This window comes from Haliaeetus leucocephalus, unplaced genomic scaffold (genome assembly GCF_000737465.1).
Source record: "Haliaeetus leucocephalus isolate CR32 unplaced genomic scaffold, Haliaeetus_leucocephalus-4.0 Scaffold395, whole genome shotgun sequence".
NCBI lineage: Eukaryota > Metazoa > Chordata > Aves > Accipitriformes > Accipitridae > Haliaeetus > Haliaeetus leucocephalus.
In genome coordinates, this window is record NW_010972831.1 from 6,446,522 (window position 1) to 6,472,613 (window position 26,092).

The window sequence follows — 26,092 nt, forward strand, 5'->3', positions numbered from 1 at the left end:
GGGAGATTAAGTCAGTGTCAGACACTGTCACATGCATTTTTAAATTGGTTTCAGTACAAAATGGAGATAGTTTGAAATAGGTTAGCTACTAAAAAAGAAACGCTGTTTGCCTTGTCTTGCCATGGAAAATAGGTACTGGTGTGTGTGTGTTAGAGGAGAATTTTAATGTGACAAGGGACAAGGATACAAAGTTAGGAAGGGAAACGAGCATGTCTTGAGCAGCACTGAGGCACACTGGCTTAGTAACTGAGGGCCTCTCTCTCTGCAACTTGGTGATTTTGTCTATTTGCCTATGAAAGAAACAGCTCAGCTTACATGAAATGGCGGCACATTTAGGAGTCTAATAAATACAATATTTCTTCTGTATTAAAAAAAAAAAAAACACGGAAAAAATCCAGCCAAAGGTAAATTGAACAGATATCCCAACCAGCCTCCTCAAATTAGATGGACAACCCCAAATTTAGGAAGTGGATCTTGGCTTGACATCCCAGCATGGGCCCCCACGGGGATGCCATCTCCCACCATCTGGTACCACCCCACAAGCGCTATCTTTGCCTGGAAAATACACGTTTTCCGGAAACAAAACGGCTGCTAAAAATTAAAATACCCGTGTGGGTGGGTAACGGCAACGTTCATCTTTAAGAGCATCAGTGTGGATGGCACCAAAAAGCTGTAATGAGCCACCTGCGCCGCAGCAGCAGGGACCCGACGGCGGGGACCCTCCTCGGGCTGCGCCGGGCGAGACCCAAACATCTCCTCTAGTCGTTGGGAAACATTTTACATCTCTGGCCTCCCAGGGCGGTCACCGTGATGCACAGCCCGAAGCAGGCAGGGATGCCTCCTCCTGCCCCCGCGCACCCCCCCTCCCCGCGTTATTGCCGGCCAGAAAGGAGCCAAAGCGGATCTCGAGGGTGATGTCACTTCTACCCCCTCAACCTCGCACGTGCAGACCAGATTGCAAGAGAGACGAACTCCAAAGTCAAATGTGAGCTTACACAAACATCTTTTTTTTTTTTTTTAACCCCCCCCATCTCCCTCCTTTGTGCTGATCACACAGTTGGCAGCTGGAACCTAAGCTGTAATATAGCTCAACTTCTTTATTTTTTTGGCATTCCCCAGTCAGCAACAAATGTCAAAAAAAATGGTGTCATTTGCTCCTTCCATTTAATTTTACTTAGGAAAACATACTCCTTTAGCATCTAATCTCACACACTGCTGAGTAATGTCGGCTTCAGGGCTTGAAGACATTTGCCAGTTTGCAGGATTGGGCCCAGAGGCCAGAAGCTTAGCGGGGTAATGGTACCGCGTTGCTTGTCACAATGCAAACTTGCCTTGAAATCACTAGTAAAATGTATTTACTTTCATATGAAATTTGGGGAGTTGATTTAAGAGCGCTCCCTGTTTCGCCAAGGTATCAAATGTCATATGATGCAGTGGTTGTTATGGCAACTACCCTTTTTATATTGAATAGTAAATGGCTACGAAAAAGCCATATAATTTTATGGTTGCTCCCGGAGGATCACATAACTAATATAAAATCTCTCCTTTTAATATATTTTCTGCTTCTTTCTTCCTTCCTTCTATTCTTTCAAAGTGAAAAAGCCTTTGAGCTGAGGCTGGCCCTTGTCCCACACCGGGACACTGAGCTGGGGTGCAAAGGACCAGAACAAAAACCTGACGATTCAGTCTCCCGTGTGGAAAAAAGAGCATGTTAATCAACGATGCTCTTCCAGAATCGCGGCCACTGCTGCCGTTCATCTTGATTAATATTTAGAGCATTTGATGCTGTAAGCCATCCCAAACCTAACTTTTCTTTGCTAGTCAATGGTTCAGAGATGCCAGGCAGCATCAGTACAGGATTTGCCCCAGCCGGGGCTGCCTGGGATGAACGGGATGTCTCCGGGGATGGGAGATGACGGGACCGCAGTGCCACCGCCCCGGGAGAGCTGCCCTCGCTGCAGCCACCTCGGGAGCTTGCAGAGATGCATCGCCCCAAAGCAAGCCGTTAAAAATCATAGAATCATTTAGGCTGGAAAAGACCCTTAAGATCATCGAGGTCAACCAAATAAACCGCTATATTCAGACGACCCCTGCGGCAGCTAAAACCCTAGCTCTAAAATTACCTAAACCTCATCCTCTGTATTTTCAATCGAAACGATTCACCTTGCTCTGCTCCAAGCCAGGCGGCCTCGATGGCGATGGTGGGAAGGGGCTCTTCCCAGCCGGCCCCGGCCCTGAATCCGGCCGCACTGCTCCCCGCCGGGCTGCCGGAGGAGGAGCCTCCCAAACCCACACGTTTGTCCTGGCAATCCGCACAATGAGGGAAAAAAGAAAGGCTGGAAAATCCTGGGAAAAGATTCAACATGAGCTCAGACAAATTGTTCCTTACGAGAGGGCCAAAGCTGGGATTTTTTTTTGTTTTTCTTTTTTTTGGTCAGTCCTTTTTTGCCTAATGTCAGCTGAAATTCGTAGTAGTGTTTCCTGGCCTTGGGATACAGCCTTGGTGCGGAGGAGAATTCCCCGTCCACAGGAGATGGTGGGCATTTGCTTCTGAATGGCAAGGACAGGGGTGACCCCGGGTGCGTGATCCTGGGACGTCCACCCGTGCGGGAGCCAGAGCGTCCCCTGCCCCAGCCCACGCTGCTGCCCGGCCTCCTCTCACCCGTGGACGCAAAAGATCTTTGGCAAGCCGTGACTTCTTCGCTTGCCCGTCTCCAGGCCAGCTCCCCACCCAAGACTGGAAGACGATTTCAGGATCTGATTCTAGTTAAACTTCACTAAAATCCATGGCATTTGACTCCTATAAACCAGTAATGTAACAACAAAAAGATGTAACACAAGAGATGTAAATCTTCTTTTCAACCAAGAACTCTACTGGTTGCTTCTTACCCAGCTATTTAAAGTGCACACTTGGATCTATTCATCCCTGCGAAACGCATGCCATCCCCAGCAGCACGCAGCTCTGCTCCTTTTTTTTTGCAGGAACAAAGCAGGCAACATAAAACTTCACGTTGGACTTCATAATTTATTTGGGCACCACTATTTCTCAGATCAGCTGTAAGACATATTTCCTAAAATGGAAGGGAAAAGAAAAAGGAAAATAACCTTTTCATAGATATTCTTTCAGCAGAAGACTTAGTGATGCTCCAATAAAATTGACCTCAAATCTAGGGCTGGGCAAAAGGGTTTTTTCAGGCTTTTAATGGACAGAGAAAAAAGCTAGTTTAGTAATGGGAGACATGTATCTATATATGAAATTCTTATATATGTCTTTTTTTTATATATATATATATATTTATATATAAGAAATTGTGTATATATGTATAAAGAAACCATATATATATATATATATATAAAAGAAACCTTTTTTTAATATATATGAAATCTTCAGCTGAGAATAAGGATGTGAAACTGCTCTCTTGCTACAGCGATACTATAACACTGCTCTAAGTGAGGACAAGCGGGGTGCGGCCAGCGAGGCCGCGTCTCTTCCCACCAGGCAGGACTTTGCCTGGGAGCTGCAGCGGCCCCATCCCTTCGGCCGCAGGCAATCCAGGGCCGCGGGGAGGCTGCTGCAGAAGCGGCACATAAACCTCATACCAGCGCAGGGCGAGGGAACTGCTTGGCTGCAAGTCATAAAGCAAACAAATAAAAAAAAACATTCTAAATAAAATCTAGGGTTTCACAAGATTACTAGGACGTTAACCTAATTAAAGTGCCTGAGTGCGCCTGATGAGCAAAGACAGAAAAATGCTAAAATTGAATTAACAGAAAAATGAGAGGGAAACCCCAAGACTAGGGGGAAAATTAAGTCTTTCACTGATAATCAAATAAAACCAAGTGTGCAAGTAATAAACCTGGGGAGAAACAACAAACTCATCAGCATTAAAGAGTGAAGCCATCAGCATTAAAGAGTAAAGCCAATAAATAGCAGATTTGGGTCAAGAAAAACCAAGAACATCACTTAAAATTCTATCAATCACGAGTGGCAGACCATCTATAATATCCTGTAGCTTTAAACCTCAGTAGGGAACATCTCAGAAACTAAAATAACCTCACACTTTAAAAGCAGATAAAAAGTCCATTATGGCAATTAAAGGCACGGTCAGCAGCCAAGGAGCAAGGTAGGTACAAGGTACGTAACATAGCGAAGCTCAGCGATACTGTGTTGGGGGGGGGGGATTCAATTAAATCTCTACTTTTATTTGTCACAACCTCCACATCTCATCTTCATTTATTACTTGTCTTTTTTTTTTTTTTCGCTGCAGGAATATCTTTATATATTCTGTAAAAAAAAAAGAAAATAATTTCCAATTGATCTGGTCCCAGCTGAAGCCTGCCAGAAATACTGATGTGATGCTATCGCCCTTTCCAAGCTGGCCTGGCTGCAAAAGCCCATGAGAAAGGCTGAGTCCTCTGGCAGAGGTTTAATTTCAGCGGAGTCATTAACAACAACAGCAACAACAAAAGCAGAAACCTCTGAAGTAATGTGCTTGCTCCTCTGTCGTTTTCCAGCGTCACTCCGTGCCCACGAGCGCTGGCCTTACGTGGCTCTGCGTGTTCACAGCCTGCCTAAAATCGGGGGGGAGAGGGGGCCTGAGAGTAAGACGGGATTTTCTTCCAGATACATTGCATCTGGTGAGACGGGCTTCCCCCGGAGCTGCCATCCAACTCGTCGTTAACTCCTCTGGATACCGAAAACCCCATTCAAAAGGTCTTCAGGAGAAAGATCCAAGCAAAGCTGGGCTCCTACGCTGCCAGCCCGTCTCTGGAGACGGCTCGAGCCACCGACCCGCTGCCCTCCCTGGCGCCGTACCTAAAGCTGGCACGCCTCACCACCAGCCCTCTCGCCCCATGCCCTCCCTATCTATCCCATCCCCAGCTTAAAACCAAATTAAAGCCTGCCCTAATTAACAGCCTCCCCTTCTTTGCCGCAGCCCTCGTGTTTAAGGACGCTGCTTAACCCTTGCTGGGTGGTTTCTAACCTTTGCTGCTCATCCTCGCCACCCCTCAAGGTGCATTAAGTACCTTTATGTACATTATTAGGTACATTATTAGGTACATTATTAGGTACATTATTAGGTACCGTTAGCAGGAGGGCTGGCTGGGCCGGGAGGTCGTTCTCTGCGGGCACTGTGGGGCAGGCAGCCCCCCCCCCGTGCCCCACGCGATCCCGTGGGAGCAGGGACCCTTCCCGGGACCCCCGCCGGCTCTGCCCGCTGCTCAAGCCCCGGGCAGCACTTGCAGGGTCTCAGGGAGCCGGGGCTGAGGGCCCGAGTGTGCCGTGGGGTTAGTACGGTTATTTCTGCCAGTGCCGTGCCCCAGGCTTTCCTGCTGTACTGCTCAGCACTGCAAGTGGGAAAGAAAAGAGAGGATTTTTGCTTCAAAGACCTGCCAGCCTCAGCAGCTTAAATAATACCTTGTCTCAGGAGATGAAGAAAAGCCCAAACAGCGAACCAACAAAAAAAAAGCCCGGTAGCTGAAACGAGTTGCGCAGGAGAACAACCTCGCCGTGGGACCGAGCCGAAGCCCCCCAGCAAACCCCCCCCGTGTCCCTTCGGTGGCTTCGCACCCGCCCCGAGCATCCTTCACCTGCCGGGGCCGGGAGCCGGAGCTGCCCGCGCTGCCCCGCAGCTCACTGGCCATAAGGAGCGTCTCATGGGCGCCCTCCACCCCGCTGTTTACATACTTTAAGCCTCTGAAGAAAGTGGAATTCCATTCATGAGCATTAATCACTATGGAGATACTCATCAGGACTCGCTCAATATTTCCCCATATGCCCTGAACTAACCTTCTGAAAGAAATACAAATATTATGTTATCCTCTCCGACGGAGAGGTTATTCCTGCGCATCGTCTACGGCTGCTATGAGCCAACCAATCTGTTAGCACTTGCAATGATATAACCTGGTGCGTGCTGAAGGCGTCATTCTCATTTTTCACCTGGAAAACACAGCTAGGTGCTTCCCAGGGAGAATACACTGGGAACGGGTAAGGGTCGTGCCACCCTCGCGCAGTTTGCTGGCACTTAAGAGAGTATCTTTGTCTCCGCAGACAGACTATACGCAACTGCCTGTTATTCACGTGGCATTAGAGCGCGAAGTAGGGGCTCTGCCAGAATCACTAACCCTGTCACTCACCAGCCCCGCGTAAATCAGAGGCTCTATCAGGCTGATTATCTCTGCATGTAAAGATTTGAAAATACATAAATTAAGATTTTACTCTAAGCATAGGTGGCTTACAATGCTTTCTTTAGGATCAGATAGACCTCGCCGTAGCTAAACATTACAGCGGCTGCTGATTTCTTAATCCATTCTCAACATGAGCATTTCTCAGTTGTTAAGCCTGGTGTGAAAGAAGCCTTTCATGGTCGAAAAATCCCCCAAGAGGAAAATATACAGCCCACATTTTCAGGCCGTGGTGCATGAGCTGGGCACAGGCTTACCTGCCGCAAAACCTGCCCAGGGTTTGCAGGCAGATTACAGAGCTCTGCACTTCATATCTTCTTATTTAAAATCTGCGTATTTTTATGGGTCTGCACTGAAAAATGCCTCCCGTGCCTCTGACTGTAACTAATAATTCACGGCAATAGATAACTGGCCAGTGGAAGAAGCAGGGGTGAGGGGTTTGAGACTGAAGAGGAACGGTTGGTGGCTGGGTTTTATGGGCTGGGTGTCAGAAAGCGAGGCTTTCCAGCGCCGCCTGTAAGGCATCCCCTCCCAGCAGCACAGTAAATAATCTTCAATCTAATTCCGTGGATTGCAGCGAGGGCTTCAGCTCCACGGCTTATTAATTAAGCTGTTTAACTTACTTATTTTAAGCCTCTAATGTACCTACACTTCTCTTCATGAACTCCGTGGGGCTGCTTCTCCCTGACGTTAAGTATTACAGCGCACAGCGTCAGGGCATGGATTCATTTCTCAACGAATTCATTGAAATAATGCAAAATCTCTGCCCGTTCATTTTTCAGGTGAGATCCCAGGTGCCCAGGAGCCAGGCTCAGAGGAGCTGTGCCCCACGCCGTGACAGGTTTGCCCTTCAAACCTGCGTCTCCCCCACACCATGAAAAAAAAAAAAAAAAAAAAAAAAACAACGGATGGGGACGGAGCCCAGCAGCCTGGCGTGCTCCAGCTGCAGCTGCGAGCCCATAAAATCCACCATGTCCTTCTTGCAGGACCCCCAAACACCACGCACACTCCAGCCTGACCCCCAGGATCATCTCCCCACACTCGGTGTTAACCCTTAGGTGAACAGGCAGGGGAGCTGGAAGAGCTCCTTTCTGGTTTTTTTTTCCCCAAGTAAGCGTCTACCAAACAATTAATCCAGAAAAGGAATAATTCGTGCAAAGATATTTCGCCGAGTGCCTCTCCCCTGCCTCCTTGCCCCTCCTGCCCCCAAGCAGCAAGCGGTTTCTGTCCGAGCCCCGCGCATCCGAGCACGGCAGGGGCTTCAGGGAATTGCTGAGACGCGGCAAAGAGCTGCCGGCAGGGCTGGGTTCTGCGGGATTTTGGGATGCCGGCAGGAGCTGGAGCCCAGGACAGTGGGAGCCAGGTAAGGAGCCCGGTGCCGCGACACCTGCGGGCACTCACAGCGGCCGAGGGTGCCAGGGAGGGTGAGCCGGCATGACTCTGGCTGGACTGCTGCCCACGCACCAAAAAAAGCACCAGTGGCAGCCTGCAGAAATCATCGCTCCGCGTGGTTTTGAGGTTTGGAGAAAATCAAAGACAAAAGGAAATGGCAGGCAGGCTTTGCTGGAGCACAAGAAGACAAACAAATCCTGTGGGTTTTCTGACTTGTTTTTCTTAGGGAGCTTTAAGAGAGCGTTTGCAATCGCTGGGAACAAATTCCTAGAAATGAGAAGCTGTTATTATTCACAATGTAATGCCTTCGCAGGCAGGGCTGGAGGACTGCGCTGCGCCGGGCAGACACCTCGCAGGCACTGCCTGGCCCAGGGACGTCGGCCACCCAGGGAACAGCAGGAGAACAGTTCTCAGCATGAACCGATGGGAAAATTCACGCTCGCCTGGTACAGCATCCAGCTCTCCTCCACGGGCACGGCAGAAAGCGGAGTCCCACTTCGCTAAAGCAGATGGTTCATTTAGAAGCCTACCGAGGAACTGTCTGAGAAGGGGCTAAATCCCATTCAGCCAGGCAGGTTGTCAGCGCACTGACACTTAAAACAGGTTATTTCAGGCATTTTCCCAGCAGCATGAGACAGAGCGGGCTGGGCGGTGGTACAAGGCTTGCGTGGTACCAGGGGATCGAGCGGGGCTTTTTTGGAGCGTGGCCACCGCATCGTGCTGCAGGTATCACCCCAAAACACAAAGCAGAGTCCTCTCTGTGTCACTAGGGGAGCTTTCTGGAAGGACAAACAGGCTGTTTATTAAAAGGCGGGGGGTGTGTGTGTGTGGAGAAATCTTCCCTGTTAAAATGCAGTGTTAAAATCACAGTTAAAAAATGACAAAGTCAGGAAAAGCAAATGTTTAAAGTTGCAAAAACAACACTGCACATCCTGTTTGTTTTACGGCCACATCGAACATCCTGTATGTTTTATGGTTTACATTTTACAACGTAAACACTCATATATTAGACTACACAGTTAACCAAGAGAAAAACACGGGAGTAAGAAAACGCCACGTGCAAAGCAAGCAGGTCGGTACTGCTGCCGACACCGCAACATCGGCATTTGTGGGCTTCATGTGATTTTTACCGTGCAACCCTTAACACGGTTGTTTTCATTTCATTTCCGTGGTGCTTTCCCCCTTAAAGAAGAGTGAAGGGGCAGGATCGCCTGTGATTAATAACGTCAGCATTAAATGGTCCTGATTAGCCTTTGAAGTTCACACATGTTTCATTGGGGTCAGTAGGTTGGGGAAGAGGGTCAGTTCCCGGCGCTGCTGACGGCTTCGCGCGGGGCTGGGTTATCACCGTGTCACGCTGCCAGAGCCCGGCTCTGCCGCGGCACCGCGCGGGACCGGCACGCTTGCTTTTTGAAGTTCGAAATTGGCAGAAAATTATGAACGCAGCAAAAGGTCTCACTTTTTCGCAGCGTTTTAAGCTAGGAGGGTCACCCTGCCGCTAGAGTCAAGCCCGTAAAGCTCCATCTGATTTAGCCGTGTCAGGATCGCGCTCGCTGTACGGCTTTTAGGTGGCATCAGGACAATTGGCTCCACGTGAAAACCTGCTCTTTGGAAGCTTGACGCAGGATCATTTTGAGCAAGACAGCTACACCCCTTCTCCCTCTGCACCCTTCTTCAGGACCTTTGCACAGCCCCCCCTCACCCCCCAAACTGCTGCTGCTTAAAAGACTGCCAGGTTAAAAACCACATTTGACGATGCAAAGTAGATTCCCTTACCTGTGGTACTAGGAGGAGCTGATGGCACTAAACTTAAAAGGATTTTGCACTCTATCTTCCCTCCCTCCAACCAGCAAGATTTGTTTATTTTTACGTGACTTTCAGCTCGGACAGTGCAAACCAGACAGGTCTGTATTTTTATATGCATTATCTAAGCACTGGTTTGCCTGGCAGGCTGGAAGGGCCCTTGTTCAGAGTTATTAAATACACTGTGGTAGATAACTGTGTACTTCCCACTTCTGCATTCGCAATACACATGAATTAAGATTTTCCAAATAAAATACTTCATCTTTTATACGGCTGCCAAAGCCAGCTTGGAAAATCATGAGTTTATGCAACCTGTTTCTGCGAGCTGTATGTACCGCGCGCAGCAACAGCCGGGCTGAAAATCCCACAGCGCTGCCTGGAAAGTTCCTGGGCAGAAAATAAAAGGTCGGTGGCATCCGGCAGGACACGACTAAGCAAGTCAGAGGCTGCATTTCCAAGAGCAGGGCAAGCACGCAGGCAGCAACGGCAGTCCCCCTCCCTCAGCATTAAACACTCCCCACCCAGCTGCGCTGGCAGCGCAGAATAAACGTTGCTCCTCGTTATTAAATTAACTCCGACATCCCAACCAGCATCCCGGTCCGGACACGAATTCGGCATCGCGGGCCCACCTCTGCCCAAAACCCTCGCAGAACGTCTCTCTTACATGTCCAAAGGGATCCAGGTGGTTGTTGGTGAGTTTTAGCTTCTGAAAGGACACCAGCTGCCGCATCCAGTGCGCTCCAGTGGCGGGGGAGTCGGGGTGCACGTACAGCCGCCCCGGCATGGCTGGCTCTGCCTTCCCGGCCACCATCCTGCAAACACAGCGGTTACAGATTTGCACATAGGAGAGTGGGTTTTTTTGTCCTTAAATTCGACCCAGCCACCCTCCCGCCAGCCCTGGGGGGATGCGCTGGGGCAGGGGGACTCAGGGAGGCTCCTGCCGCTCTGTGGTGTCTCTCTGTACATGGCAGTTGTGTTGGCGTTGGTCAAGGAGGAAATCTCGCCTGGGTTTCTGAAGAGGATGAAGCCTTCCAAGGCCATTCTGCACGGGGAGACGGTCTCACACGCTCCCCCGGGGAGAAGGGACCTGGGAGCGGGAGCGGGCAGCGGCGTGGGTGCAGCCCCCGCAGCCTTGCAGGGCTCCGGCAGCTCCGGTGGGAAGGGGCAGCTCCCCACTCCGGAGCTGCGTGCTGGCACACGGCGCTGCCCCTCGTACCCTCCTGCCAGGTACCCTTGCCCCCACATCAACACCACCACCACCAACTCTCGCAGACACGAGACCCAGCCGTGAGACATCCCTTCGTGGCAGCTCCCCCATTACTGTGCATTGTTCTCCTCTTATAAAACACCAATAAAAAGCAATATTACCAAAACCAACAGAGACTTTCCAGCGGCAATAAAATGAAAAGGGGAAACAGCTCGAGGGCTGGCAAAAGCTAAATTAAAGAGAGTTAACAACTATCCATCATCTAGGGCTTAATGGTTAAAACACAAAGTGGCCACCGCGCCGCAGAGGCCCTCAGTCCACTCCTCTTACCCAGCGGCACTCCAGGACAAAAGCGAGCGGAAAAGGGATTTTTTAAAACTAGAGCAGCCCTAATGTGCAAGTGAATTATTACAGTTTTATAGGATGTCACCAGGCTCGTTCCCATTAAGATGACTACAAAGTTTTCCATTGCTCGTCTTTTCACTAGGCAGCAGTCAGTAGAAGGGTTTGGGAAAAGCACAGCAAATAGTCACATCGAGGGAGGCTGCTGGGTGCATTTGGGGTAAAAATCAAAAGAGAAAACAATGTGCTTCCTTTGTCAGAAAGTAAAAATCATAGCTGCCTCTCCGGTAAGTAACTTTACTATCAAAGGCACAGGGAAGGGAAGAATAACAGAAGAGAAAGAAACTCCAGAGGAAGAATGAATTAAAAGAAAAAAAAAACCTAGACTGGATCTGGCGTTGGACTGCAATAGGGGGAATCGCCGCTCCCTTCGTCTGCCGGATCAGCGTGGCTGAACCAGGGCTTTGAGTAAACCACCCCACCTCTTGCATTATAGCTGATTGCCTAAAAGCAAAATATTACTCTAGAAGAAAGGAATTTAAATCTTTTCTCGACTCATGTAGACACCTAAGTTTTAAGGCCAAAATGGACCATTAGATCATCTAGTCCAGCCTCTGGTATAATGCAGGCTGTGGCTTTACCCTTTTACACCTGCACATGGTCTGATAACCTATGCTTGGCCCAAAGCATCTCCTCTGAAAAGACATCCAACCTTGAGCGCTTGGGAAATGAACACCCTGCCACCTCTATTAGCAGTTTGTTCCAGCAGTTGATCACCCGACCTGTTAAGAATATTTTATATTATGTTTGTCTGGTTTTAACTTCCAGCCATTGGCTCCTGTATCTGTCGCTGCTCCACAACAGAGCGCTCTGGGATGTTGGCATCCCTCCCGTGGGAAGGTATTTGTGTTGGTTTCTGAGTTTGCACAGCAAACAGTCGATCCAATTGCAATTTTCTTAAGGAAAAGAAGGCAAAGAGAAATGTTCTCTTACCATTTATTGTCACAGAATTTATACCGGTGGTCGTCAGCCGGGACAATGTCGATCAACAGGATGTACTTGGTCTTGGGATTCATTCCGGTCACTTTAACCTTGTAACTAGGAAACATCCTCCTTAGGAAAAACAAAGGGTTAACATGTTAGTGAACAACCTGGAGCAGCACTGGAACTGATGGAAACTTGGAGCAGCGCCCCAAAAGGCAGATCCACCACGTGATGAATTCACGCGAGGACAAATGAGCTACAAAACATTGCTGCTTATACATCACCTGAATCAAACTCACCCTTTCCAGAGCGTGGGCTGCACAGGGCTAGTGCAAAAATGGGGCACAAATATGGGTGAGGGTATATAGAGGGGGGTTATGGGCCAGTGCCAGGAAAAGGTGTGTGTAGAGAGAGAGATATGGGGGAGTCAACAAGTCCCTCCTTACGGGAGGCTGGGACAGGGAGCCCTCACTACCCCAGGAGGCTCCGCATGGCTTATGGCAGCCTCAAAAAAATTTTGAGTTGCCGTGAAAGTGCGTGAAAAGTCATGAGATGTGACTACACTTCAGAGGAAACTAAGCGCACGCAGCTTTCTCATTCACACGTTCCCAATGCCCAGAACACCAAGTCCCACCACTACTCTCGCGCAGCAGCTGAACCTGTGTTCCCTTCAACAGACTGAAAACTGAGGATCACTAAAGCCTGGCGGGAGTCTAAGGGTTAAACCCTGCGGTGGTGCGGACAGCCACTGCTCCTCTGGCCTTTCCGAATTTCCCAAATTCACAGCAAGCCCTTTAAACCTTGTTCGAGCCAGGAGCATCACAGAGCTCCCTGCTGAAAATGCGCCCGTCCCGCTGATTTCCCATTGACTTTAGCGGACACATAGCAACCAACACCAAACGGGCAACGTCACATAAACCAGTGTATCATTAAAGAACGTTTATATATATACATACACATTACATATCTAAAGAATCTTTGCAATATTAAAGAATATTTTTTTATAAAGCTATGGCTGTGAAACCAGTATATACCATCACGATCTGGTCTTACGATCCAAAGGAGATGGCCCTGATGGGTACGGGCACTGCCATGGGCTTCCCGAGCCCTCGAGGCTGCATCAGGAGCCAGGATTTGCAGGATCAGACACCTTACATCCTCAGAGTAACTATTTTCTTGGCTCCATCTTCCCAACCTCCTCCTCGTCCAGTAAAAAAAACAAGTCAATTGAACAAACTGGCTCACCACAGCCTTCAAGCAACCAGCCAGAACAGAAAATTCCCCTTTCCACCAGAGTAAGGGGGCAGAGGATGAGAATTGCTACATCCTGGAGTCATCCTAATTACCCTAATGAACAAGGGCCCAAACCCCAATGTCGTTTCTCCATTGGACGTGGTGGCCACTTTGCCCCCCACCCTTTATCCCTCCTTCCCCGGCACGTTGCCCCCGTGCCCGGCCGAGCTGGCCCGGGTCTGCAGCACCATTTTGTCGCTGCTTGGGGAGAAGGCAACAAAATGGGCCCTGTTCGACATCATTTCAATTGACTCTTTTAACCGCCCTGCATAAATTCCAGATGTTTACCATGTAATTAGCCGGGACTAAAAAGGGGTGGTTTACCAATGTCCGTATTTGATTTTCATTCATAAACTCTGCACTCCTCTTAACCTTGTCCTCCTACAGGTAAGCACCTGGATAAATACAGTAGGACATTTCAATTTGCGAATACACAGCCCAATTCACACGTTGAAAAAAATTGCATTAGGAATCCAATCCGAATGCCAAGATTTTTTTTTTTTTTAAATCAGGCCTTAGAATGACATTTAAAAATGAAACAAAAAAAGAGGAGAAACTGATTAAAAACCAGAAACGAGATGGACATGATTTGACAGTTACTTGCTTTGTACCAGGCGAACATCCCGCATCAGGGATTTTTATAACATCTAGCTTCTGAATTTCTTTTTTTCTCAATCATTTCATTTACTGTAGTACATCCAAGCTGCTAAAGTAGCCGGACTGATATACTGTAAATGTTAAGTGCTTTTTTAATGGCATTTAAAATTAAGCTTTAGCATATGGAGTTCATATAGCATGGACATGCCTGAGTTTATAATGTTCTTTAGTATAGCCCTCTAAAATAAATACAAAGAGCCAAAGTACTACTATAATATATACAGCTGAAATTCTTTAAGGATAACAAATGGGGACTCACATCTGATTGAAGGTGTTGCTTAACTTGCAAACCGCTCGCTATCTTGCAGTGGTAGCATTGTACTCGGCAGTCGACAGACCCAGCTACAACCAAGTTTGCCAACTCTCTGCATTCTTTTCCAGGAAAACACGGGGCAGATTTCAGTAATTTGGCTGTGCACGGACATTTCATCATTATTATTAGCTGCTGCATTTTGGCCTTAAAAAAAAAATATGCAACTAATGTGCTGTCCAGGGACTTGTCAGTTTAATTTTCTTAATGAAAACATATTTCTCAACCCCTTGGCAGAGACTCATTTGGTAAATATCTCTTTGCAATACGATACAAACATGGGTTGTGCATTTCTGATAGGAAGGCATGACAAACCGAAGAGCTGGGTCCTAGAAAATGCAGTCACAGAGTTTCAACTAAAAAAAAAAAAAAGAAAAAATAAGGGCAAGAGAGAGCACCTAATGTCATGTCCTGGCCCTTATTAAATGTCCCGTTTGAAAGAGGGGAGCAGAAAACCACGGCGGAGGCACGGGGCTGCACCAGCCCTGCCCGGGAGCGAGGCCGTGCCTACAGTGGGTCTATACAGCTCCCCGTCAGCCCTGGGAAGGGGCCAAAAACCTGCCTGCTTCCCCAAATTTACTACAGGTCAATGGACCTACTCACAGCCACGGGCTCTACGCTCAGTAGTAGCTTTGCATAACCGGCCCCTCTGCCAAATCTCTGCAGGCAGGAGCTCTCGGGCGGATGGGCGTCTCCGCAGAGGATGCTTCGCTCCGGCCAGCTTTCCCTGACAATAGCTTGCTTCATCATCCATTGCTCAGGGACCAGCAGCGGCAGAAGAATAACCCAGCGCTGCAATAAAAAAACTTGCCAGCGTCTTGCCAAGCTCTGGGAAAGCTCAGCCTGGCTTCGGTGGGAGGTCTGAAGCAAGATCCGGGCAGATCCGTATTTCACCCACCCTCCTTCCCGCTGCCACGCACGACTCCAAACCGGGCGAGAGCTTCGCTGCGCAGAAACCGGTTACAAAAACTGGGAATTTGGGACTTCCCGGGAAGCGTGTCCAAGCAGGCGGCATCTGATCCTCAGGCGACGCCTCCTGCGCCAAGGGCGGCCGCAGCTCTGCCGCGGGAGTGCAAACGGGGAAGCTCAGCCAGGTTAAGCGCTGGGCACGTCCGCACCACGGGATAAACCATTAGGTGAAGTTTAAGCCATCGGTAATCAGGAGGTTAAGAGCAGCAAGTCCTGGCCTCATCGTCTTTCGTTCAGACCCAAAGCCTGGGTCGGACACGGTGTCCAGGGGCTGCAGCAAACGCCCTGAACGTGCAAACGTCGCTGCCAGCTCTGGGCTGGGGGAGTCCAGGACCGGACCAATTTCTTCCCCTTTATGCTTGGGTTTTGGTTTTTTTTTTGAAAACCACACAAAGTTCTTCTGCAAAACACCGAGTCACTAAGACTCCAATTTTGGACACGTTCAAAACCCGCTTCTCCCTCAAGCCAGCAAAGAAAGGGACCATCCAGACTCCTCAGCACCATCCTGATGGTCTCCTGTGCCCCTCAAAGCTCCCTGCGGGGTTCGGTGGCTCTGCCAGGCACGTTTCTACCTCCCTCCCTGCACTGGCAGGGGCACGGTGCTGCTCTGCAACGGCAGCAGCTTTCACCGCCCTTCGGAGGGGAAAACTTCAATCCGTTTTTACGTTCACATGAGAAAAATCATTTTTTACGCTCACACGAGAAAACCGCCCTCAAAGAAAGCGATGACGGGGGAAAGGCTACGGTGCCTCGCTCCTGTGCGAGCAGGACATCTGATATGGCATTAAAATACCTCGGTCTGGCACCTGGTCGCTGGGGGGCTGAAATGCAGGGTGATGCCCCGGGGAGGGCAGAGGGGCTGAGCCCGGCGCTGGGGACCGCGGCCGGCGTCACTGGGGCTTGGCACTGCACTGCCACAGCCCCGGCTAAACCCTTCCCCGCAGCTCTGTGCAGATGAAATGTAGCAAAACCAGTAAAAGCCAGGAAAATAAACAAGCAGCACAATTCTGTAGCCCTCCCAAGCTTCAAAGATGATGTGCGAGTGAATTATTTGTTCTGATAATGAAGCAGTCATTGCTTAGCTAAGTTTATGCTAGGCACATTTTATCTCTACATGATATTCACAAATTGTTTTAAAATGAACTGTTAGAATAAGCATCTCTTGTTTATTTATTTATTCTATTACTATCCAATCCCCTTAACCACGGAGCAGTTACTGACATGGAGCCAAAGCTTCTATTATGTTCAAACAAAGTTTAATTAATGTGTAATTGGTTGGTTGGATTTGGAAGCGAGCGATAAGAGGAAAGCTTTGCTTTCGTTTGGAGCAGCAGTTCCCAGCCTTTCGGACTCTCCAGGCTTGGCCGCTTCATGGGCATCTTGTGTTTTAATGCCCATGCGAGCAGGCCTGGTTGGTCCTGGAGAACTGGGCAACTGCAAGGTTCCCAGGTCCAACAAAGTCATATTTTTTGGAGAGGGGACAGCAATCCAGTGCAGCCAGAAAAGCCGAGAGCATCAGAGCTGATCAAAGAGCTCAAAACACTCATCCGAGCACCGACCGCCCTGCGCCACGCTGCACGCCAGGACCTTGCAGGGCTCATGCCTTGGTACTGCTGGGTGACGAGGTGGCCTCTGCAAACCCCTCGGGCCTCACCACCCTCCCGCTCACGAGGATTTGATCGGACCTTCCTTGCTTAGATGCAAACATCATTTCTGATGCATTAGCTGGGAAGGGGTTTCTCTGACCAGCACACGGTCAGCAGGGAAGCCATGGGGAACTTAAGTGGTATTTCCATAAAAAAAACCTGCATGGGAACAGGGCACCTGAGTCCTGTTGGAGCAACCCAAGTCACGTCCTCACCAAAGGTCATCGGTGCTCTCTGAAGCCCACGGAAACACGCAGACTGGTGCTCACTGCACATCCCTGTGGTGCGGATGGTGCTTCAGGTACTAGCGAGCGCTTCCTTCTGTCCTTTCGGGGGGTAAACCTGTCCCCCAGCCCCTCAGCAGCTGAAGTCCTGTTTTCCAAAGGAGTTTCAGTAAGACAAAGCTTTCCACAGACAGACAGCAATTTTACAAATCCTTGAGTTTGGGGTCATCAAGTAAAGCGAAAACGGGATTTTCAGAAGCTCCTGTATGGTGCTGTCTGGAAAGGTGATGCTTATGGCGTATCAGGTTGTGGAAGGATCAGGAAAACAAGAAATCACTCAACATCTTGGCTAACGAGCCATATCATGGTTGAAAGACCACCTCCTCAGAAGCTGCTGCACATGCGAAGATGCCTCCAGTGACGGTTTCAAAGCACCGAGGCAGACGACATGCCTACATCCCTGATAATGACTAATGTGGCCCCAAATTCTTCTCGAGAATTGGCCGTGGCTGCTTAAGGATGCTTCTCCACATCTTCATTGTTAGGAGGGAAAGGCATGGTGTGCAGAGGCTTCAAGAACCACGTTTCCATTCTGATGACCTTTCTGCTTTTTTTCTAATTTCCCTTCTTTTGACAAGCATTTCTTCCCCTGACTTAAAGCATCTTTAAAAATAATATTCTCCGGGGCAGATTAAAACAAATTTGGGGATGTCAGCTGTTTCTTTTAGCCTTTTAAATGGCATTTCCTTTTTGATAGATTCTTGCTTTCAGAAAATACTTTAAAGAGATCAAAGACTTTTTCAACAGGGTCCCATTTTCCCAGTGTATCCTAACCCTCAGTCCCTTATTTCTCTTATCACCCACGCCACTCCGCTATGACGCTCTGTATACAAAGTAAGAGCAGTTAACTTTGAAGTGCTGGATTAGCCCATGCCAGATCCTTGCCTCAGAATAACAAACAATACAGGTTCAACAGGAGTTCTCATCAGTAGTTCATTTTTCAGCCCCAAATTCACTGTCACTAACACAAGCAACATTGAACTCTCAGTCTATGGACAGATAGGAGAGATTTATCTGGTGGCAGGACCATGACCTAGTGATGAGAAGGTCAGACAGTTAAGGGATTTTTATATTTTGGAATGGCGAGGTTGTATTTTTTTCTTCTGGCTGGCGCATCTAATTTTTAAATAAAACATTGTTTCTCACATACTTGAGAACTTGGTTAGCTGGATGGCTGCTTTCATGGTCTAGAACATTTCCTCTCTTTGCCCCACGGTAACTCGAAACACGGGCAGGCTTCTTGCCGTGGGATGCTTCTCCGGTCCTTTCCTTTTGCTGCGACTGAAGTCGAGTAGAAAAGGTCCCAACGTGCCGGAGGACGGAAGAGGGGGATGCCGGCAGCACCAGCAGCACAGAACAGAGGTACCTCAGAGAGAAGCTCTACAAGACCGTGGCCAACGATCCGGCGCCACAACCTTTGAGGGCAGGTTGGCTCCCTCGCCAGCCCACCTCCCCGGCGGTGCAGCCCCTCCGGCCGCGGGGGCTTTCGGAGGAGCCGTGGGGAACCTTGGTGTCAGTGCCAGGCCGTGCGCCGGCTCATCGGTGCGGAGCAGGAGGTGATCCGCAGCGCAGGGGCAGAGCCCGAGCGACGGTGGGGATCTTCTCCGTCTGCTTTGGGCTTGACCAAACCCTCCCCTGCAACCCTGGCCAGCTCTGCTGCAGCTCCAGTCTAAGGACGAGCGGGAAAGCTTTGGGAACACCCTTAATCATGAGCATCCCGTGCCTTTAACAAACTAAAAGCAAGGGTTGCTGTTTGAAGAGAGAAGCGTGTTAAAAACTAAAATCCCATCCCTGCCCTACTCAGCGTGCACGAGCTCCGTCTTCCTCGCCAACGCTGTCGACATCCTTAGCAGCCCGGCCAAGAGCCATTGGAGTTTGCTCCCGCTCCTTTCTCTAAAAGCAGGAGTTTGCCCGAACAGGGTAATTCCAGGACCCCAAATTTAGGACTAAGCAGATCAAACATTCCTTAAATATCTACTTTATTTCCAAGTTTTAAATTGACGGCTCACATTCCATCGCTGATCTCGGATATTAAGGTTTGCTTTTGGATCAAAAACCTTTAGCAGAGATTCTTGTAACTGCCTCAAAAGATTCTGGACAAATATTTCCCTTTAATTGTAACGAGAACTGGGCATCCATATGCCCTACAGAGCCATGGAAAATTTAACTTTTAAAGGATTATTCACAGAGGAAAGCTGCACCAGCTTAGCCAAAGTATTTATACTTCTTCAGACCTTGATGTCCTAAAAACTAGTTTTATTTTGGTTTACTAAAGTTGATTAGGAACAGATTTTTTTAAACTGAAATAAGCCACTTTTAAAATGAAACTTGAACATCTAAAGGGGGTTTGCGTCTTTTCCACACATGCAAGTTGCTTTATTGATTTTTTTTTTCCTGTGCAATATTTTCCTACATATGCTTCTTAAAACCTGCTACCATAAAGACTGAAGCTATCTTTGTACCTGTGCACATCCTGTGCTCTGGCCAAAACTCAATTTCAGTATCTTGAGCCTCCTGTTCACATCTCTGGGGTGGTTATGCTACCATAGAGGAATTACACATTATTTTCTCTTCAGCAACTGTTCACAAAAACGTGACCAGACATCCTGTGAACTGGCATTTTTTACTGATTAGCCATAAGCTTCATCAAATTGTTTGCCCCTGGCAATATCTGGATAGGAACTGCAATGCTGCAAAGACTGGCACCTTGGAAAAAAACTAGGGAACAGCTAGAGCTAAATAAAAACTAACAGAAGGAAAGAAATCCTGAGCCAGGGAGACTGTGTAAGCAAAGATTAAGTACCTGCAAAAATAAGGTCTGGCAGATGAGATTTCACAAAGCATTAAGAGAGACAAAGCGGGGTTTGCCACATGGTTAAAAAAAAAAAAAAATAGCTCAGTTAAATGATAGCACGTAAGAGCGAGGAGATGAAATGGGAAAGCAGGGTTTATAATGAAGTTTCTCGCTTGCTGTCTGCTTTACCCACTCTGGTAAAGCTCCCTCCCTGCCCCATGCCTGCACTCCAGCAGAAGGTGAGCGCCTTCCTAGGACAGGCACAGCCAGCGCCGGGCACAGCGGGGCTGTCCCGGGAGGGAATTCCCATGGCCGTCTGCACCTCCATCCTCCAGTGCACCCTGTCCCCTTTATTACCATCTACAGTGATTTTAGTAACTTCATTTAATAGGACCCTGCCGCTTGGAAAACGCGCTTTTTTTTTTTTTTTTTTTAAAATAAATGGGAGGATTTGTGAATAATTAATAGCCTTATTTATAAACACAGGCGTGCACGGCTCGATGTGGGTTTTGGGCTCATTCACCCATCCCGGGAAGCCGTGCTGGGACCGGGCACCGGGCACCGGGCGCCGGGGCCCGCCCGCAGCCGCCGCCCCGGGGCTCGGCGGTGAGAAGCTGCTCGGAGAAGCGAACCCCGGGGTTTCACAGCCAAGGCTGCCTTGCCGAAAGAGCTGCCCTGCAAAAATGCCACTCGCCACGGCCAGCGCTTAGAGAAATCACGCGTGGTCGGTTTTCTTCTCGTTCCTCCCCGGTTTAGGCAGCCCCTGGGTACCTCCAGCCCCGGGCAGCGGCAAAACCGGGGAGATTTTTGCGCTACGTCTATGGCAGCCTTTAAAAACAAGCAACGGCCAAACCCTCCGGAGCAGAAATCCGTAATTAGAAGAAACCTCCGAGAGGAGGAACAAGAAAAGGTTCTGATTTATGGAGCCCTGCGTCCCATCCTCTGGGCGCTGCGATGGGCAGGATTTTATGTCTGAAGGAGGCGAGCGGTTTTATGCAAAGTTCAGGGAACTTTGCTAACATAAACTTTTTATCTGTTGATGATCCTTTTAATATAAAATAATCTCTTTTTTTTTTTCCCTCCCACAATGAAGCAGTCGAACATTAAAAAGATAGCGAGTGCATTTTAAAGATGTTTCCACTTTATAAATCAAGCTTCCTTGGCAACAACATGATTTCTATTTCAATGCTGAGCTTGCTGTGTTCTCCTAATATCTCCTACAGATCAGTCCTAAGAGGGAGTAATAATCCCCCAAAGTAATTCTCAGCCCTAAATTCTCGATAATTTATAGTTGGCTCGTTCTGTGGAGCTCTACAAAGAATGAAACAAATGACTCCCCCTCTCCCCCCCCCACTAAGTTATCAATATTTGCCTTGTTTATACAAAAAGGCTATTTTACACCATTGCCATGGAATTAACGCTTCCGCTGAGCTTTACATTTCCTCTCCATTGAGTGAACTTGTCATTAAAGTCACTTTTTTGTTGTTGTTTGAAATTTAAAAATCAGGCTTCAATTTCTTTTCGTTTGTGCCCCTTGAGGTCAGACAGACCGACATTGAAGTGATTTCAACTAACTGCATTCAGGGGCATCTCTGTGCCTGCTGGGAGGGGGATTAGAGTCCTAATTAGTGCCTGCAATTAGCCGTTTTCCCTCTTCTCCCCCCCCCCCAATGCTAAATGCAAGTGCATACAAATCTCCATTAAGCATCCTTTTTTTTTTAATTGGGTCAAGAGGAGGTTTATTATTGCTCCTCTTTATTTAAATAGCTTGGGTAAAATAAAATCTGCATGAAGTAATAATTTTCAGTTCGTCATTCGCATTACCATTAACGGCATATTCCTGCTTTTGGGCTGCCCTGCTCCCAGCCCCGCACTCGGTATGAGCGAAGAAACTTAAACGATCACGGGATTTAAGTTGCTCGGGTTTTCTGCCGTCCTCATACTAATTATTTTGTGCCTTTTTTTTTTTTTTAATTATTTTTTTCCCTTTCGGTGCTGCTCGAGAGCCTGACCCGGGACAGGGAGGGAGAGAGCCGGGTCCGGGCACCGGCGGGTCCCCGGCAGCAGCCCCCGCTCAGCCCCAGCCCAGTGTCCAAAGAGGACAAAAAATAAAAAACATTGCCCTTTATTTCGACACCATTTGCAGCTGGATACAGGGAAAAGAAAGGAAGTGACTATTCTGTTTCGTGTTATTCATCAGCATTTTGGCCATTTCTCTTTTTTGATTAAAAGCTATTTATCTCAAAAAAAAAAATTGAAATGCTGTTAGCTCGGTGGTGCCACGCTTATTTTCACAAATGGAGAATTCGGCTTCGATAACATAAAAAACAAAGTTTTGTACATCTTGGGGTCAATCCCCCCATCCCCTCAGTCCCATCCACATGTTCACGAAAGGTGACTACGTGTGCACTGCCTGCTCCACCGGACAAAGAATGTGGGACTGAGCCCTATACATATGGATTTGTTTAAACAATCCACGTTAAGACTTACAAAGAGATAACATGCACATTTGGGATGCTTAGGGTCTAGAATTTGGTAAAGATATTACACGTCCCGCACAGACGCACTCAGATACTATAAATTAAGGGTGAAATATTTGAGGTCTTGATCCCCTAGTCTTAGCTGACTTAGGCAGCAGACCTATCAAAATGAATCCGGCTCTTCACATCAGCAGACGCTACAGAACAAGCCCTAAGATTTTATACACCAAAATGTAGGGTGATAAGGACAGAATTACCCGCACAATCACTTCATAAATAGGCCAAATAGCAAACAAATTGAAGATCCCCGGGACATACACCCCCTCTCCGGGGGGACTAATGGGAATATCTCGGTTATTAGAGTAAAGCTTCCCTACACTGGCCAGCTGCTGCACAGAGCAGCACTGCCGGGGATGGGGGAAAGGAGAGGGAAACCGCCCATCACTTCCCAAATCCAAAGCCCGGGGTTGGGGTCTGGGTCTCGCAGTGTGGGCAGCAAACAAGGCAGAAAAGGCACGCACCCCCCCCCGAGCCCCCCGCCTGCCCTGCGCCAAGGCTCAGGGACCACAGGGAAAAAAAGACTGCAGAGATATTGACTGTGGGAATTTTAATTTTTTTTTCTGCTTTCTCCCCATTATTTGTCCTCCTCCACAGCTCTCTAGCACAGGGTAAAATCAGCGATTGCGGGGCATGGCAGAACCACACAGCTGTGTTAGAATTAAACGGATTTCCACACCTAAGTCTGGCAATTCTTCTTTTCCAGCAGCAGCGATGAGAGCCTGCTGCCGCAGAAGCCAAGGACAGATATTTCGGTGCCTGCAGTGGGAGCTGGCTAGTTTTGTTGGGAACCGCCTGACTCCCAGGCTGCTGATGGGCTGAGGTTTAATTCTGATGTTGAATTTTCTGACATTAATTCTGTCATCTCCCACCTGAGCAGCCCGGGAGGGAAGGGAGCCCTGAGCAGGCGCAGGGATGGGTTCCCCAGGGAAGCGAAGCCTCTGCGAGCCACTGGGCTCCCTCTCGCCTGGGCCTGGGTGTGCATGCTGAGGGGGCTCTGATTTGGTCAAAATTATTGTTTGTTTCCAAGGGAAGGCAGGGGTTTTTTTCCCACACTTAACAGGATCAAAATGGTACCCATCTCTCTTTCACTTTCGAGATTAGAAGCATAGCCTAAGCCTTCGTATTGCTAAAACTTTGGTGCAAAGTATGCCACCACAGGTCTTAGCGCACTAAAGCAGAAAAGGGGAGTTGGGTTTGCTTTGGGGAAAAAAAAAAAAAAAAAAGTAGAGCCACAATCATGCTAACATCTTAAAAAAAAAAACCCAAATAATAAAATGAAGAATTACCAAAGAGAATTGGGACTAAATGTAGCAAATGACTCCATAACTCTTTCTTGCATCCACAGCCTCATTTGCCACACTCAAACGCATGCACAGTTTATACCCCAAAAAAATGACCTTACTGAAATCTGCAACCACAATAATAATTTTTTAAAATGACACTAATTGCAGTAGCTCTGCAAAACCCAGTCCCGGCAAACAGGGACATTTCATACGGATCAGAAGCAACACGTGTTCGCGGGGAATTTTCACTAACCTGCCTGCTTTGGTTATTATCATTTCGGTGCCAGCTTCATGAAATTTCTTCCATAGCTCCTTCTCATGGAGATAGACTTTGATATTTTCTATTGTCTGGAAAAAAAATAAAGACAGTGAGGATAGGAAGAAATGCCTGGGAAAACCTCGGAGAGGGGCTGGGGAAGGGCGGTGGGACTCGGGGGCTGCGCACCCCGGACCGGTGCCGCAGCCGAGGCGCCGGGCGAAGCCACACCAGCCCCGGTCCTGCCTGTGCGGGAGGAGGATGGAGTCCCAAAAATTCCACTGCCCTTTGCCAAAAATAAGAGAAACAAACTGAGGCCGGTTTTAATTGCAGACTTTCACATCCAGGCGGGACACTGAGGCCAAAGGGATTTTTTTTTATTTTTTTTTTTTTCCGTAGGGGTTTCCGTGCCCCGATGGGGCAGACGGGCCCCGCTGTCGTCCTGGGGGTCCCAAAAAACCGGGGCCGGGAGCATCCGCGGGGATACCCGCATCCGCGGAACAACGTGCGCGTCCAGGGCCGCGGTTTCTGCGCGGAGACGTTCTTTTCCGCGGGATGCCGGGGACACCGCGGAGGCGCCGGCCGGGCGCGGGGAGGAGGGGACAAAGGCAGAGAAGCCGCGATGTACCGAGAGGGCGCGGACGTTTTATTTAGCGGGGGAAAAAACAAACAAACAAACAAACAAACAAAAAAACAAACAAAAAAACAAAACCCAAGGAAACCCACGGGACGAGCGGCCGCGGCTCTGCCACACGACGGGCCCCGATGGCCGTAACCCGACGGCGGGGACGCGGGCGGCCTGCTTTGCACCGGGAAAAAAAAAATTAAAAAAAAAAAAAGAAAAGAAAAATGCAATTTCCTCGCAATTCCCCCCCCACACCACCACCCGGGTCGTGGCCGAGGGAGCTGCGCGGTGGCGGGGAGGGCTGACTCCGGCCCCCCCCAGCCGGGCTCCGGCCGGGCTGGCGGGGAGAGCGAGAGGGGCGAAGCCGTCGGGCAGGACGCGGGGCCGGGCGGTGCGTACCTGCTCGGGGTCGGGGAGCTGCGGGCTGCTGAGCGGCGTGCTGCTCCCCCCGGCTACGCCGAGGACGGGGGAACCGGCGGAGGAGTCCGCATGGCCGGGCGCGGGGGCTGTTGGAAACCCTTCCTCGGTTTCAGACAGGCTTTTCTCCTGGAGCATTTCCTTGCGGGGAAGAGAGGCGCACCGTTAGCTGGCAGCACCGGGGGCCACGTCCAGCCCCTGTATCGTGTGTGTCCCCCCCCCACGCTCCCCGCCGCCCCCCACCCCAGCCATCGGGCACGGCCACCTGCGGGGGTCAGGCCCTCCCGGCCCGGCCCGAGGTCCTTCCTCAGGCGGCGGCACTCGGCGAGACTGGGACGCGACACCCCCGGCCCCGGGGGGGAAAGCTGCTGTGCCCAGGAGAGCCGGGCCGGGCCCGCCTGCCCCCGCGGGGGAGCCGCCCACGCGTGGCTGTGCTCCCGCCTGAGGCCCGAGCAGCTCATCTCAGCTGTGGCCGCAGTCGTCCCCCCCCCGCCAGCCCCGACCTTTTCTCCTCTCCCCCCCCTTGCTTTCTTGCCACCGGTACCCGTCGGGGAGGGCAGCCCGGCCCGGCCCGTCGGGGCTCCGGGGGCTTCGCGACGGCGCTCGGGACCGCGGCGAAACGCTGCGGCGGAGCCGGGCGGCGTAAACAGGCGGAGTGCTGGGCTCCGAGATAAAAGGGCCCCTCTTAAACTTGGACGGAGACTGGGAAAAGCCAATAAAGATAAGGCCTGACAGCTCCGCCGGGGCTGCCGCGCATCAAGCCCCGACTTTTACAGCGCGGAGGGACGCGGCCGCCCGCTCCGCTCGACGGACGGACGGACGGACAGACGGACGGAGATTCAGATTCCCCCCGGCGCGGAGGGGGAGCGGCCCCGGGGAGCGATACCGGCCTTCCCCACGGGGAAACGCTGACGGTACCCGGTCCCTCGGCCCCCGACGGAGCGCTGCTCTTCCCCCGGTCCCGGTCCCCGGCGCTCCCCCTCCCCAGCTCCAACCACAGCAGAGCTTCAGGGAGGGCTCCAGCCAGCCAGCCCGGCTTCTGGCGAGGGGACACACACACATACACTCCCGTGGATAGCTGCACCCTACACACCGCGGGCCCCC

The 26,092-nt window shown here is 49.9% G+C and overlaps 1 protein-coding gene across 1 annotated transcript in view; it reads right to left on the reverse strand.

Moving 5' to 3' along the window:
- TBX4 (T-box 4) overlaps nucleotides 1–26,092 on the reverse strand; it is a 37,566-nt gene that overhangs the window by 10,434 nt on the left and 1,040 nt on the right. Inside the window, exons 2-5 of the mRNA XM_010573782.1 lie at nucleotides 24,971–25,129; nucleotides 23,944–24,038; nucleotides 11,924–12,043; nucleotides 10,046–10,193 (exon numbers count right to left, since the gene is read on the reverse strand). Coding sequence (XP_010572084.1) covers nucleotides 10,046–10,193; nucleotides 11,924–12,043; nucleotides 23,944–24,038; nucleotides 24,971–25,126 — 519 coding nt within the window. The 5' untranslated portion in view covers nucleotides 25,127–25,129. The remainder of the gene's footprint in view (nucleotides 1–10,045; nucleotides 10,194–11,923; nucleotides 12,044–23,943; nucleotides 24,039–24,970; nucleotides 25,130–26,092) is intronic.